The 15895-nt window shown below is 38.2% G+C and overlaps 1 protein-coding gene across 1 annotated transcript; it reads left to right on the top strand.

The window, feature by feature from the left end:
• Window positions 1–1816: 1816 nt before the first annotated feature.
• LOC309806990 (E3 ubiquitin-protein ligase RLIM-like) lies at window positions 1817–12367 on the top strand (the record flags this gene model as incomplete). The annotated part of the gene is given in 4 exon segments (XM_082626109.1): window positions 1817–1876; window positions 9203–9433; window positions 10793–11236; window positions 11240–12367. Coding segments are annotated over 4 exon segments (1863 nt in total).
• Window positions 12368–15895: the final 3528 nt, after the last annotated feature.

The following is a 15895-nucleotide window of genomic DNA, read 5'->3' as shown; positions in this document are numbered from 1 at the left end:
TATGATATCACTTATATGTGGAATCTAAAAATAATTATACAAATGAACTTATATATGAAACAGAAAAAGACCCACAGACATAGAAAACAAACTTATGGTTAGCAAAGTGGAAGGGGGTGAGGGATAAATTAGGAGTTTGGGATTAACATATAAACACGACTACATATAAAATCGATAACCAACAAGGACTTCCTGTATAGCATAGGGAACTATATTCAATATTTTGTAATAACCTATAAGGGTAAAGAATCTGAAAAAGAATATATATGTTTATATATGTGTATATATATATATATATATATATATATATATATATATATATATATATATACATACATAACTGAATCACTTTGCTGTACACCAGAAACTTATACAATATTGTAAATCAACTATACTTCAAGAAGAAAATTAAGTGAAATTAAAACTAAAAAATAAAATAAACTCCTAGATATATTTTTGCATAACTGAATTAAATTCTTAAAACCCCAAAAATGAATGTTTTAACTGAATTTGAGAAATGAAGACTAAATTAAATCTTGGGTTTAGAATTAATTTGATTCATAATGGAAGGAAGTTAGAAAATAACATTTATTAAGAACAACACTGTTTAGCAATCCTATATGAAGATATAACACACAAAATATCTCCTATTACTTCCCTGTTAGAAGAGCTCTTTGCTTTAATACTTACACTACAGAGAATTTAATTAGTTCTCAATCAAATATTCTTGAGCCAGTGATTATACAGCAATAAAACATATTTGCATCGGCAAACTCAAGGTAACTTTTATAAGAACACAGTGGTTGGAGAAAATCTTGAGTTACATTCCAAATACATTGGGTAAAACTTCAGACTCCTGTGTAGACATTTTGAAAAGCCTGCAAAGTGTCACAGAAGAGGATGTGCAACTCTGATGTTACTGGGGTTAAGAGAGGCCATGTTACTGCAAAGCAATGTTTGTTAAAACCATATTAATTATTAGGTGATTAGGATATGATGATTTTAAATATCTATATTATAACAAGTTTTTGCTTCTTTTGTTTCATTGTGTTTCAGGAAATTTGTTGGGGTTGTTGGGCTAACATATAAAACATACTAAAGGTTTCCATTAAAATAATAGGAAATGTTTTCCTGGTTACATTTGAACAAAAACTGCTTGATTTTTACAAATGGATTCCTGACCTTAAGCAGGAGACACCTTTACATATAGTATCACATTTACTTTATTTTACATAGAATGTCACTAAAGTTTACCACAACCCATTTAGGTATCATTGCCTTTTACAAATAATGAAACTAAAACTGAGAGATTAAATAACTTACCCAATGTCACACAGCTCATGAGTGAGGGAGATCAGAATCCAATTCAATAGCCTTTGAATTTTTCACTATATAGTAGGACCATAGTTCAACTAATCAGGTATTTATTGAGTTTCTAACTGTGCATAACATTTGGTGTTAGGCATTAGAGGGGCACATAATGATGCCTACTTCTTGCATCACTACAGTTTACAATCTAGTAGAAGGCAAGTGCACACATTGTTCTATTTAAGAGTCTAAGAGGAAGCAGGAAGGTGAAAAATGGCAAATATTTATGCAAACAGGAGTTTTACAGTCCATCTTGAAGGGCAGTGTATTTAATACAGGACTAGAAGGGTACAGATATTGCAGAGAGGTTCGATATGAACTAGGGCATAAAGGGTGGGGCATCGCAAGCACAGATTACAATGTGGACAAAGGCATGGAAAAAGTGACAGCATATGCAGAGAGATGTAGGTAAGGAAAGCCTTGAAGGTATTGAATAAAACAAGTATACATGATACTTGTTAAAGATAGCAAGGATAAGTCAGGGAGATTACTACAGAGGGGCTGTGTAGTAGGAGAGGGAGACGGGGCTCAACTCCTAATATAATAAGAACAATTAGAGAGATAAAGGGAAGGAGCAGGGTGGGGGTCAGTGGATAGAAAATTACTAAGAGGAAACATCAGGGGTAAGGAGAATTCTGGCTAAACCAATTTGACAGAAGTTTTTTCTGTAGTCAGGCTAGGGTGATAAGACATGAAGGGTGAGGGATAAAGAGTTTGATCATATATCAAGGGTAGAGGATTTTTGCTAAACTGACCCACCAGAATTCATGCTAATACTAGTCTAAATGGGCCAAGGACAGAGCCTAAGGTCAGGGACTAGTTAGAAAGAGGACTCAGAGAAGGCTGACTCACGTTTGGTCAAAGAAGAGTGCTATGGTCTGAATATTTATGTTCCCTCAAAATGTATATGTTGAAATCCTAACCCCCCAAATTGGTGGTATTAGGAGGTGGAGCCCTTGGAAGGTGATTAGGTCATGAGGGTGGCACCCTCATGAATGGGATTAATGCCTTTTATTTCAGATTTTTTGTGACTATTATTATTATTTTCATTGAAATATAGTTGGTATACAATATAAGCTACAGCTGTACAATATAGTCATTTGCGATTTTTAAAGGTTATACTCCATTTATAGTTATCATAAAATATTAGCTATAGTCCCTGTGCTGTACAGTATATCCTTGTAGCTTATTTTATACATAATAGTTTGTACCTCTTAATCCCCTACCCTCTCCCCTTCCCTCTCCCCACAGGTAACCACCAGTTTGTTCACCACATCTGTAAGTCTGTTTCTTTCTCGTTATATTCACTTGTTGGTTGTATTTTTTAGATTCCACAAATTCCTTCATGAATGGGATCAATGTCTTTTAAGAGAGGCTCCAGAGAGCTCACTAGCCCCCTTCCACCATGTGAGGACACAGCAAGAAGGTTCTGGCTATGAATCAGGAAGAGGGCTTTCACCAGAATGAGACAATGCTGCTATCTTGATCTTGGACTTCAGGCCTCCATAACATTACAAAATAAAGTTCTGTTGTTTATGAGCTGCCCAGTCTGTGGCATTTTGTTAGAGCAGCCAGAATGAAAAAAGACAGAGAGAGAATCTTTGTCCTTCCTTCCTCCCTTCCTCCCTCTGGCCTTTCTTCCTAACTTTACTTATTTCACTCTCCAATGCATATTCATTTAGTATCTACTTTAAGGAACTGGATAGATGGAAAACACAGGTTGAGTTATAAAGATTACTATTCTTATAGTATACAGTTTATTGGAGGAAGAGATAAGCATCTGTGACAGAGCATGACATGCACAATTTTATTTTAGATAAACTGGTCAGGAAGACCTTTCCATGGAAGTGACATTTAAACTGAAGTTTGAAAGATGAAAATGTAGTAATGTTGGCAAATCTAGAGTGATTTTTGTAAGGAGTTACTACACATTTTACTGTATTCTATATGCAATAAGTTGTCAAATGTGTTTGAAGATAGAGGATGCATTCTAATAGTGTGGATAAGAGCTTGCATTTAGCCTGAATATTAAAGAGGCCCCAGGAAATCCGACCATAAGGAAACCCAAACTCTGCTCCCAATACAAATGCTACTTTTTAAAAAACTTTCACCCTTTGGTCAACCTACTGTCCATTGAATTTGTTGAGGTTTGTGGATATTGAGACTTAAGCAAGAGAGGCAACTTGATTATAGTACAGTAGTTTGAATTTAAGCAAAATGGTATGCCTGAAATGTAGGGGCCTTTTTGTAATGTAATTTAAAAATGTGGTGAGTTTCTTTGAATAGGCAACCCAGACTGACCATTCAATGACTCTCCATAAGAGCGACTACAGCACCCAATTAGCACCATAAAAGGGAGAGTCGACATGACAGAGATGTGAGGTGACCATTTTTACCCACACCACACGCTGCCATTGTGGTTACACCTACTGGTGTAAATACTTGGTGAAAGAGGCAGTGCACCTCCCTGTGACTGCAGGCTACTGAACAAAATCACCAACCTCCCTTCAATAGGAGCATATAAAATTCGAGGCCTGGAGAAGAACAAGTAATAAAGGAACTATTTACTCTCCCTGAGTTCATTATCCTCTTCTCTTCTCCCTACTGGGTCGAAGGAAGGCAGAAGATAGCATTAAAGCTCATTTTCAGGGTCTGCATGTTCAGTTGTACAGGTGGTGCACTGCATATTTATAGAGTGTCATTCACTTTCTTCTTTACATGAATGGTGCCCCCTGGGAATTTTAGAGGGCACAACCTGTGAATCTGTATACGGCAGACCTGCTTAATTTGGTTTTGCTCATAAACTGTGAGCTTTTGTGTGGCTTATTCATTTTGTGTTCTCAGTGTTCATTTGTTTTGAGAAACAAACCTGATATCCGTTTCATCCTTGGAACCATAAAATTCATCTTTAAATATATCTATATAGGTAACAAACAGAATATTATTTATGTATATGTAAGTTTATTTATTTATTACAATAATCTAGGAGGGAAGACTTTACAAATAAACAAATGTGCAGAAATATGAACTAACTTGCTTGTGAATAACAGACCTGGAGCATGCCTCAGAGAAAGTGTGTAAAATGGCTCAAAACTAGAGAAAGCATAGAAGCAAACTAACCACTGACACGGCACTAATAGAAAAGCTATCAAAAGTCTAAATCTGAGCAGAACCGGGAAGAAAGGAAATCATAAGAGGGATGAGACCTTGCTAAATAAATACATTTTTATTTCCATAATTAGAGGTAAGCATAAGGAAGAGATGAAACTAATTCCTAGTGTCAAGTCTATGTAAGTGGAAAGGATGTGATTTCAATTAACAAGAATTTCGTGTTTAGATTCAAAACAAGTATTTGTGTCAAAGAACCAATTCCAGTAGATTCTATGAGACATGCATATTTATATTCATTTTTCTGCATCAATGCTTTCAAGCTTTTAACCCATCCTTCTGGTGGGAAAGAAAAAAACATAAAAATATGAAATATCTTATCAAGCTTTAATTATGTTTACTTCTTGATTTAAAATTACTCTTTATTAAGTTAAAACGAAGATATTCTAGACTAACCCCAAAGCAGAATTGAAATGGCACACGAAAATGATCAAACATGATTCAAGCATCTCATTTAACTGAGATTTTACTACGTTTGTGTAATGATGTCTAAAATTGTGTTTTCATCAAACACAGCAGAGTAGAGTGAAAGAGTGAGAGTCAACCTATAGACCTTGTTTGAATCTAAACATATTATCTATTACTGTAACTTTGAGAAAATCAATTAATTTGCGTCAGCCTCAATGCCTTTATCTCTGAGAATAGTAATACCTATCTTGCATGGGGCTTTGGATCAAATAAGTTAAAACACAAGCAGAGTGTCTAGCAATTACAGTTGCTCACTAAATAGCTCTTGATATTACCAATGGTCTCTGATGTGGGAAAACTATTACATAATAAAAAGATCCTTAATCGGGTATCTTTAAAATCAGGCTGAATGCAAAGAACTTCAGATTTTATGTCCTCGCTTTTTTTTATTTTAACCCAGAGAATAATGCAATTCAGAAAACAGAGGGAGAGATTAATTTCCACATTAACTGAAAAGTCATCATTAGAAGATTTTTTTCATCATGTGATATAGTACATTAAATATAACCATAAAATCTTTGTTACCTCTCTATTGAAAGGTAGAATGTGGTGTCCCACTTCCTGAACATGGGGTGATACAGTGGCTTATTCAATCAACAGAATGCAAGAGCAAAGGTGTTCTTGCACTTGTGAGGTTAAGTCATAGGAAGACTTACAGATTCCAGCCAAGTCTCTTGAGATGTTTATTTTGGGTGAAGCCATTCACTATGTAAGAGTTCAACTACTTTGAGATATCCAGGTTGCTAAGACTCCAAAACTACACCGAGAAATTTCATGGAGAAAGACAGAGACAGAGAGAAAACCAGCCCCAGATTTTTCAGCCTGTGCAACCCAACTCAAGCCCCAGATTTGTGAATGAAGATGCCATCTTGGTTGGACATTTCAGCACCAAAAGATGTGACTCAAAGAAAACTTAGCCAGAACCAAGGCCCCAGACATATGACACCAGTCAAGTTGTCTAATCTATCTCCAATCATTCAAGCCACCACAGCTGAGGCCCAGTCATGATGGAGCAGAGATGAGCCATCCCCAGTATTCTTTATCTTTATTCTTAGCTCACAAATTCCTGACTATAACAACATGGTTTCTATTGTATCTACCACTGCGTTTTGGACTGGTTTGTTATACTGCAATAGGTATCTGGAATATATGTCTTGATCATATCTTACAGTTCTAAAGCCACAGAACTCCTTTTACCCATATTCAGGGAGAATGCTATCTCTTGCTTATTTTCAGTCTCCCTTTGAGTCATAGAATCTGTTCAGAAGCTTCCTTGGACAGAGTCAGTAAAAGAAAACTCTTGATTACAAAACTCCATTATTACAACCAGGAAAAAAGAACAGCCAAATCTGCTCACACACACCCCATTTTTTCACCACATCATAAACAATGGATTGGCCAAATTTTTAAGTGCTTGACTCTGATTGAAAGTAAGCAACTTTCCATCTTCAAACTCTTCCCCTCCAACTCAACTTAGAGTGATGCTCTAGTCAACCTCTGGACTTCCTGATGCACCTCCTATCTCTGAAATGAGACGTGAAGAAAAAACGTCTTCAGAAGAGTTCTGATATCAAGACAAGGGATAGAACAAAGGCCAAAGCAGCAATATTGCCATCCAGAGGAAAAACTACTGAACCTACACTGCAATACTCAGAAGGAAAGTCAAGACATGAGAGAACTAAGTGTAAAGCACAGCTATATTGGTGGCTTCTATTTAAATAATCAAGGTCAATAAGTAGGTCTCTGGGATGATGATCCCTATACCCTGTTACTTGCACCAGAATTGGGACATAACCAGGAACAAATAGTTCAGGAAGCTAGCGTCATTGACACTGAGAGCCAACTACAGGGAACACCAAACATCCGGGGCTATTAGTTCATGTGCTTCTGTACCTAAATTTGGAAAGACTGTAAGACTTTCTGAATCATCAGGTAACTTGCATACTATTCTAATCATAAGCAATCATGCTCCCTCTTAAGCTAAACCATACAACTTCAGAATCAGGTGTTACTTCTTATTGGTACCACTGTCCACTAAGCAAAGACAGAAATACAGAAGTAATCCTGACCCCTGCCTTTCCCTCATATATTCCCCCTCCCCACTTTTCCCTCTTTCCCACATATTACTAGGTTTAATCAGTTCTGCTGCCTAGAGATCTGTTAAAGTCCTTCATTTTAATCATATTCCTTGGCCGTGATTCAGATCCTTGTCATCACTAGCCTAAGCTGTCCTCTATTTCTGCCCCTCCCATCTGAACTGTTGCCCTTCATATTCATCCTCAACACTACTATCATTATTATTTCTAAATTGCAAATTTGACCATCAACTGTCTAAAGACTTCAACATATTTCCATTGCACTAATGATAAAGTCCAACTTCTAAACATGTCATAAAGATCTCCATTTTTTGGCCTTGCTCTGCCAATTTAACTAATGTCTTTTTTTAGTAATTAAAATCTACTATCCTTGTTGTTTTATGAGTGTTAGCAGTTGCTGTTCTCACTTTTGAAAATATTTCCCCCTTTCATTCACTTAGAAAACTCCTATTCATCCTTTAAAACCCAAATGCAGTGAAACCGATTTTCTCTCTCACTCAAATCACTTTCTCCTCAAAACTGTAATTTTACCTCTGTGTAGCTCAATTGTTTGTTATACTCTAATGACAACAGATTCTTAAATATACTCATCTTTGTATCTTAATATCCGATAATATGACTGACATTTAACAAACGCTAAACATACTTGACACTTGAATTGATTGAATTGAATTAAACTGAATCAATCACTCTCAAGAACACTAACGATTGTGAGGGTTTCCTGCATCAAGAGTACAAATCACGCTGAATTTTCATAATACTGCTACTTTTGATTGAGGCACAGCAAACAAGTTTACAACAGAGTTCCCCTGTGAAAAGAATAACTTCAGTAAAAGATAACAAATACACTCAGAAGTCCATAAAGGAGGCAGGGTAGTCTAGGGGATTCTGTTCTCATCCAAAGTCTTGCTGAGATTTGATTCAGAGGGGAAGGAATGATTTTTCTAGCTTAAGTTAAACGAGGCATGGAACAAATGTCAAAAGCAGGACATAGACTTAGATTCTTCACCGTCACACCAGTAAAGTTACCATCCTTCCATCTCCTTGAGAACAAACAAGAAAGCCTGCTGTGGACCGTGAACAAAACAACAACTGTGAATTTACACAGCTCCTTCAACTTCTAAGCTGTGTACTGAGAGTGAATTAGAGGTCTCCTCCAGATAGCATTGCAAATGAGCGTTATTTTATTTTCACCAAGCCTTTCAGGTGATACATGCGACAAAATCAGCAAAGTCAGTACTCACTGTGGCAGACAAAGTAACTATTATGTATCTGTCCTAAAAGTTCCTGTGATGTTCTGGCTAGTTTTGCTTAAGTACTATTTATAATATTTATGAGAAAGGAGGACAAAAATGAACCTGATGCTTTTGTGGAGAAGGAATTCCCTGGCTGAGCAGAAAAGCCTGCCAAAGTTTTGGTGTTTCTTGTTTGTTTGAAACAAGACTGAAGGACCATATAATGCAAGATTAAGCCATTAACAGTTAAAAGGGAGAGGACACACTAAAGAGACTCAGCCAGGGCCCTGGTAAATTGTCAAAAATTGTGGGCTTTCTTAGTGAGAGTCTAGGATTTGAGAAATTCATGAGGAGAAAAGGCGGAGGTCCCTGGGCACCTGAAAACGAGAATTGCTGCATTGAACTAGGCTGACTTTGGCATGGCATTTTGAAGAAGGCAGTCATATGGATTGTAACGAATAAATAGAGCATATCAGAGCCTGAAAACCTGAGAATAGGCTCCTGTGGGTGAAACGAGGTGAAGCACGGTGCTTGGTACACTATAAACCCTCAGTAACATTGGCTGGTTTTGAATGAAATGAAACCTAACCTGAATCCAGTCCCTACTCGGTAACAGCGGGGAAGATAATGGGTGCCTAGGCAACGTCTAGCAAGTTCTGGGCTAGAGGCGGCTCCCAACTGTTGCATCACCAGGGGCCACAGAACTGAGTCGGAAGGGAGAAGGGAGGAATCTGTGCGGAGGGTCATCCGACTGAGTCGGAACCGGACACTCTGGCAGGAAGTAGAAAGCGAAGAAAACGAAACGACCATTGGTGAATTTCAACACCACGTCGTGAATTTCAGATAATTTTCCACTTGTTTATTAAGGTGGAAAACTCGGATTCCAACGATGAAGGAGATGGAGTTTCGGCCCAACACATAAGTCAAACGGACCGATTGGTTCGGGAAGATTTCTCCAGGTTCGTAAATAACCTGAGTGAAGAAGATTACGAACTTATGAGAGACAACAATCTTCTAGGCATTCCAGGTGAAAGTACGGAAGAAGAGTTGCTGAGAAGACTTCAGCTAATCAAAGAAAACGCACCACAAGACTCAGATGAAAATACAGGTATATTTTGCTTTTGGAGGGAATCGGATGGGATGAATAAGGAACTTCATAATAGGAAATAGTAACTTCATAATAGTAAATAGTAAATTATACAGAAGTGACTTACATTAATTTGGTAAGTAACTTCTCATAAAAAGAACTGGCATTTACTTGATTTTTGGTGAGAATGTTAAGGTATGTTTGTTTGTTTTCCTGATTCACATCTGGGTTGTTTTAATTGGGAAACAGTGCAAAGTAGCCTATTTGTATTTTTCTTGGTTTTCTACCTCAACTGAAAGTCCCTCCTACTTCTTGAATTATTTTTTTCTACATAGACATGTAAAAAAAGCAAACAGAAATATTCTCCACTGGGGACAATTGTGCTTTCTTCAACACCTGGGGACATTTGACAATGGCTAGAGATATTTTTGGTTGTCACAGGGGAGGCATGGGTGTTACTAGCATCTAGTGGGCAGAGGCCAGGGATGCTGCCAAAGATCCCACAAAGCACAGGATAGCTCCCCAAAACAAAGAATTGTCCAGCACCAAAATGTCAATAGTGCTAAGGCTGAGAAACCCTGCTTGAAACTCAGGTCTGGTGCCTTCCCTCCCAGTCTGAAGTGGAGGATTTTGCTGTCTAATGAAGAGGATACTATAATACTTTGGCTCTTGAATATGGTCTTATATGTACCATGCTAGGTTCAGTCTATTCATTTGATCTGACCTTCAATTTAATGTCAATTAAAAATCTTGTTAACATTAAGAAGTATTCAAAATGCAAACACTTTTAAACCTATAAAACTTGTTTATGTTTGGGCAGTAACCTTATATTTTAAAACAGCTTATCTATTATCAAAAGCACATAAGTGAAGAGCCTACAAGTAGTCATGTTGGAGACTAATGAAAATTAGACAATAATGTAAATTGAACTAAACTACTAGCATTGTACCTTAACTGGTGTTTACCTTGTTTAATTGCATTAGTGTTTTGACAGTGGACTGGAAAAAATGTCTCTTGACATTCCTCCCACAGTGGTACACAGGGCTGTGTATATGATGAAATACTGAAACTCAGACTTCCTCCGGATTCCCTTTTCAAAAAATTCTCTAAGTTTATCTAGGATTAGCTCACTCTTTTTGGATGGAATCGAAACTTTTCTACCTTTACTTATAAATCTACACAGTGCAGTTTATAAAATATTAACTCTATAAATGTGAAATCAGTTGAAAACACCTGAGTATTTAAGTTCTCATTTTTTGTTTGTTTTTGAAACAAAGTTTCAGAGTGCTATTTTATGATGGTTCTAATTTTGGTGGTTCTTTTATGCACCCTCCCCATTTTTTTTGTTAACAGACAGAGGAGACTCTTCAGATGACGTGTCTAGTAGTGACTCTCTAATAGACTGGCTTAACTGTCCTGGACAAACTGAAAATATGACAAGTGGACAAAGAGAAAACCAATCTTGGAGAGAAGAGAGCCAAATTAATCCTAAAAGTGATCAGTTCATATTCAGTTTAGAAATAAATGCTAACCTTGATAATGGGAGTCCAAATCCAGAGAATGAATATGTAGCATCTGCAAGACTTCCCAGAAGAGAAAATATGGAAGACAGCCAAAGGCAAGTGGAAAGTCCACAATCTGAATCAATATTTACAAGACCATCTATGTCTGAACAAGATACAACTGAAACATTAATGGAATTCCCACCTACCACAAGTCAGAGACGAGCAAGAAGTAGGAGCCCAGAGTATCGGAGAACCAGAGCAAGAATTGAAAGTTGGTCGCCTTCACGTTCACTTAGGGAAATTGTACAATGACTTATTCATGGTATACCCTCTCAGAATTTTGAGCAGCCTCTGCTAAGTGAGAATGCGAGATTTTCTAGAACTGAGCACCAAGAAATATTGACACAGCAAATGACTGGATTTGAGTTGCAAAATAGCGGTCTTATTGAAACTTCTAGAACAAGGAATGCCGTTCATGGAGAAAATTCTCCAGATACAACCAGCAGTGGTGAATCTTGGGGAATGAGGGAAATATATCCAACCATACCCTTCAATCTTGAAGTAGGACAAGTTCATTCTGGAGCATATTCTCAGAGAGACAGCAGAGCTAGTAGAACTCAGTTAACATCTGAGACACCAAACAACACTGTCACTTCTGAAAGTGAACGAGGACTGAGGCATATGTATTCACATTCTGAGCAGGCAGGTGTGAGAGTCTATGTCAATACCATTAGAAATCCCGTTTGCAGAATGTTAAATACTAGCTTAAATGATACAACATCTGTTCCAACTCAGAGCACGTTAAGGCAGACAATGACAGAATTTAGTAACTCAAATAACCTTATGGACAGTGACAGTAATTTAGAGCATAGTGTCTCACCTCCAAGTCAAAACATGGAATGGCTAGAGTCACCTAATGGTAGTAGTAGTGGTACATTTGGTTCTGATTCAAATGCTAGCTATGATACCCATTCAAGTTCCACACTGAGTTGGCATTCAAGCCCCAATTGTACGTCTAGTTCCAGTTCTAGTCCTATTTCTGGTTCCAGCTCAAGTGATGAAAATTCAGGAATTAGATCACTGATGTTTGAAGGCATTGAAGAAACAAACTTATCATCAGAGACCAGCCAAAGGGGTATACAAATTAGCCTAATAATATCTGATGAAAGTGACTCTGGGTCCTCCCATAATCTGCAAACTACAGGACTCACCAAAGCACAGATTGACAGCTTGGCTGTAAGATCTTTTGGTGAAAATGATGCACTAAAAGCCTGTAGCATTTGCCTTACAGAGTACACAGAAAACAGCAAGCTTCGCATACTACCTTGCTCCCATGAATATCACATTCACTGCATTGATTGCTGGCTGTCTGAGAACTCTACGTGTCCGATTTCTCGTAGGCAAGTAGTGGATTCCAATGAGAGTGAAAATCCTGATTGAGATCTGAATTCTCAGCTATATAAAGTGTTATAGGGCTTCCCTGGTGGCGCAGGGCTTGAGAGTCGACCTGCTGACGCAGGGGACTGACAATAAAAATTAATTTCACACCACAGCAGTTCACTGAATTTCAATAGAAACTTAGCATGTGCACTGGGTTGGGATGTTCCTGATTCCATGGGAGAAATGTCTTAATATGATATAATGAATCTAGATAGATCCTAGTAGTATTATCTCGTCATGTAAATCCCAGACATCTCTTAGCCCTGTTCAATCCTGGTTGTGCATGCAAAGAAACAGAAACCCAACCAAATATCAATAATTAAGAAGCCATTTAAGACTACATTAGAGTCATTCACATAAAGAAGTCATGTTACATTCCTAGAATGCCATAAAAAGCTTTGAAACCCTTCTCTTCCTATCTCTCTCCACAGCAGTTTATCCCACCTCCCTAACACTACCTTAACATTTCTCCTATTCCCCACTACCAATGTATCAGTCAGTTCTAGCTAAAAACTGATGGCACACTTTAAAAGAGTGATGGAATAGCATTTAATGAAGAGACTAAAGTGTGTAAAGAATGAAGGGAAACCAAGAGATGATGAAGTAGCCTGAGGCTAGCAGCTGTGAGAAGCCAGTATTATAACCACTAGGTTTGAAGGGGCATAGAGAGATAGCAGTTCCTGCAACCCAGAATGTCTTCGAGTTATAGGAGAAGCCCACCCAACAAGAGATGTAACCTTAGAAAATGACATCCACTGCCAACCTAAAGTTTGGAAGGGGGCAGATCATGGAAATAAATACCCTTGCCTTCTTTCCTCCTGACTTCTAATCACTTATCAGTAGTTCATATTAACCAAACCCAACCTGAAGACACAGACTGGTCCATGAAGCTGATAAAGATCAGCCTCCTGGAATCACGAAGCAGGGTTAAGAAGGATGGCGAGTAGATCCGGTAAGCAAATCAGAGACCATCTACCACAACCAGCATTCCCAACTCTCTTCAAACCCAGCCTGTGTATGCTTTCTTGCCTCTTCCGCTTCCGCTTGTTCTCTATTCCACTCTATGACTCAGCTCTTTAACAACCCTCTCTATTTTCCTTTCATTTACTCAGATCTTGTATTTTTAAAAGTGATAAGATGACAAAGCCTTAGAACTTAATTACCTTTCTCTTAAACATGTCACACTTTGATTTGCTGTGATTGTAAACAACTAAGGATAAAGGGCAGTTATAGGTATGTCTTTAATTTTTGCTTCTTCAATATATTCGAGCTTCAATTTCTTTCTATATATGTTTAGTTCATATAATTAATTTTTAAAACAGATTCTAATTTCTTATAAAGGGTTTTATGGTTTATATATGACTCTGAATCCATGTGTGAATGACCCAAAGTAGCCAATTGCTGCTTGGAGCCTCATAAGCTGCAATATGAAAGCCTTAAAGGTAAAACTTGGCTTCAGGAAACATGTCTACATAGTTCAATTCTAACTGTCCCCAGTAAAACCATCACCCAAAACCCCGAGTATTTGAAATCAAAATTTAGGTCATGCTTCCTTCCAACCTAAACATAGTGAAGGATTTTTCTCCTAATTCAGCCTGAAGGCTATTTTTGGGGGGTTGTATTGGCCAGTCCAGAAAATTTTGCTTAAAGTTTTCAATCCTGGTATAGGTGAGAGTACATTGTATTATAACCTAAAGCAATAATCAGAAATTTTGTGCAATGTGCAGCCTATACAAATGTAGGCAGTGTTAAGTATACACCTTCTCTAAAAAGTTAAAGTCAGAAACATCACTGACCTTTCTTTTCTATGTGAATTGCTGGCAGCCACAGTATTTGCACATAACTACAAAATATAAATGGGGAGTGGTGGTGAAGTTTTTGAAAACATCTTTGAGGTAGCATATTTTTCACACAGAAGATATCTGCATGGCCAGAAATGAAGGCTTGGCTCAAACCTCTGAAATTTACATTAACTTCTGAAAGTTGTTTGAATAGTCTGATTTTTAGGAAGTATTTTTGATATCAGATATACTTCACTTAAAGTGAGTAGAATAATTATAACAGTACTTGGATTTCATACTATCCTAACAGATTAAAACCTTCCAAAGGATGATAATTGCTTAATTAATGCTTCAGTACATTCACATGCACCTTCTGTGGTCGACAGAATTCTAAGATGATGCCCAGTGATCTTTGTAGGAGCCCCTCCCCTTGAGTATGAGACCTGTTAATGTGATGGAATATCATTCCCATTATTAGATTATGATATATAGCACAGTTGATTGGGAGCTTATCCAGAGTGAGCCTGACCTAATCAGGTGAGCACTTCAAAGGCACAGAGAGGACTTCTAATCCAGATAAGATGGTTTATACTTCCCTCTCCCTGCTCCCCCTTTATACGCACAACTATATATCCTGGAAATAATATGAGACAACCAAAGGAGATCTCTGAAAGGTCTAGAGGAGGTGAATTGCCTAGGGACCCTCAGAATGGATGAACAGCCTCATGGCAGGGCACCTTATGCCCCTCTACCAACAAAAAAATGTGATCCAGGCCCAGCATTTCCTAACTCCCAACTTAGTAACAGGAAGTGGCTCAAAGAGGCTCTTCCTCCATCACATCAAATGGGAATCCCCCAAACACCAGGCGAGCCTTGCAGAACCTGCAAGGACGAACAATTGGAAGCCCTGATGACACTAAGTGACCAGGGAAAGTGCTTTCCTTCCCCACTGGGCCTGAGATCCCCCTTCACCACCCAGACACATCAGTGGCTAAGGGTCCCAGCAAAAGTGCTCCTACCACAAAAAGCTCCCACCTGGACAATGCTCTCCTCAGATGGGCCTGAGGCTCCTCTCCCCTCCCCAGAAACATCAGGCAACTTGCTGGTACCGGCAACGGAGATCCCTCCACAGAAAGCTCTCAACCTGGTAAGCACCCTCCACTCCTTACAGTCCAGGGAGACCCTGTCACAAGTGCCTGGCCCAGGAAGGACTCTTCATCACGTGTTCCAGAGATTCCCTTCCCTCACCAGAAGCACCAAGTGCCGTATCCTGGGGAAGCTACTTCAGACCCCATAAGCAGCATGAGAAGGGACCAGAGGTAACCCCACCTGCACAAGAGAAACAGACCATAAGAGTACCACAAAGGGTCAGAAAATTAGGTGATCATGGAACCACCATCCATAAAAGTACAGGAAATGTGTGCCAAACCTATAAAGAGTGAATGCCTGCTAAAAATTAAAAAAAACAAAACACTTTAAATAGGGACCAAAGTATCCTAACATAATAGCCAAAATGTCCAAAAGACAATAAAATATCACTACTTATACCAAGAACCAGATACATGACAGCTTGAATAAGATGTGACAGATGATGCCAACAGAGATGAATTAGATGTTAGAATTATCTGACAAGGGTTTAAAAATGCTGATTTCAGACCTTTAAGACCTTGAACACAGAACCTAGTCACTCCATGCCACTATCCCAACCTGTAGAACTGTGAGCTAATAAAGGGATGCTGTTTTAAGC

The sequence above is a fragment of the Mesoplodon mirus genome, assembly GCF_964341445.2.
Source record: "Mesoplodon mirus genome assembly, chromosome: 1".
In the NCBI taxonomy this organism is placed as follows: domain Eukaryota; kingdom Metazoa; phylum Chordata; class Mammalia; order Artiodactyla; family Ziphiidae; genus Mesoplodon; species Mesoplodon mirus.
The sequence above is the reverse complement of the archived record's forward strand: the minus strand, read 5'-3'. Positions and strand labels throughout refer to the sequence as shown.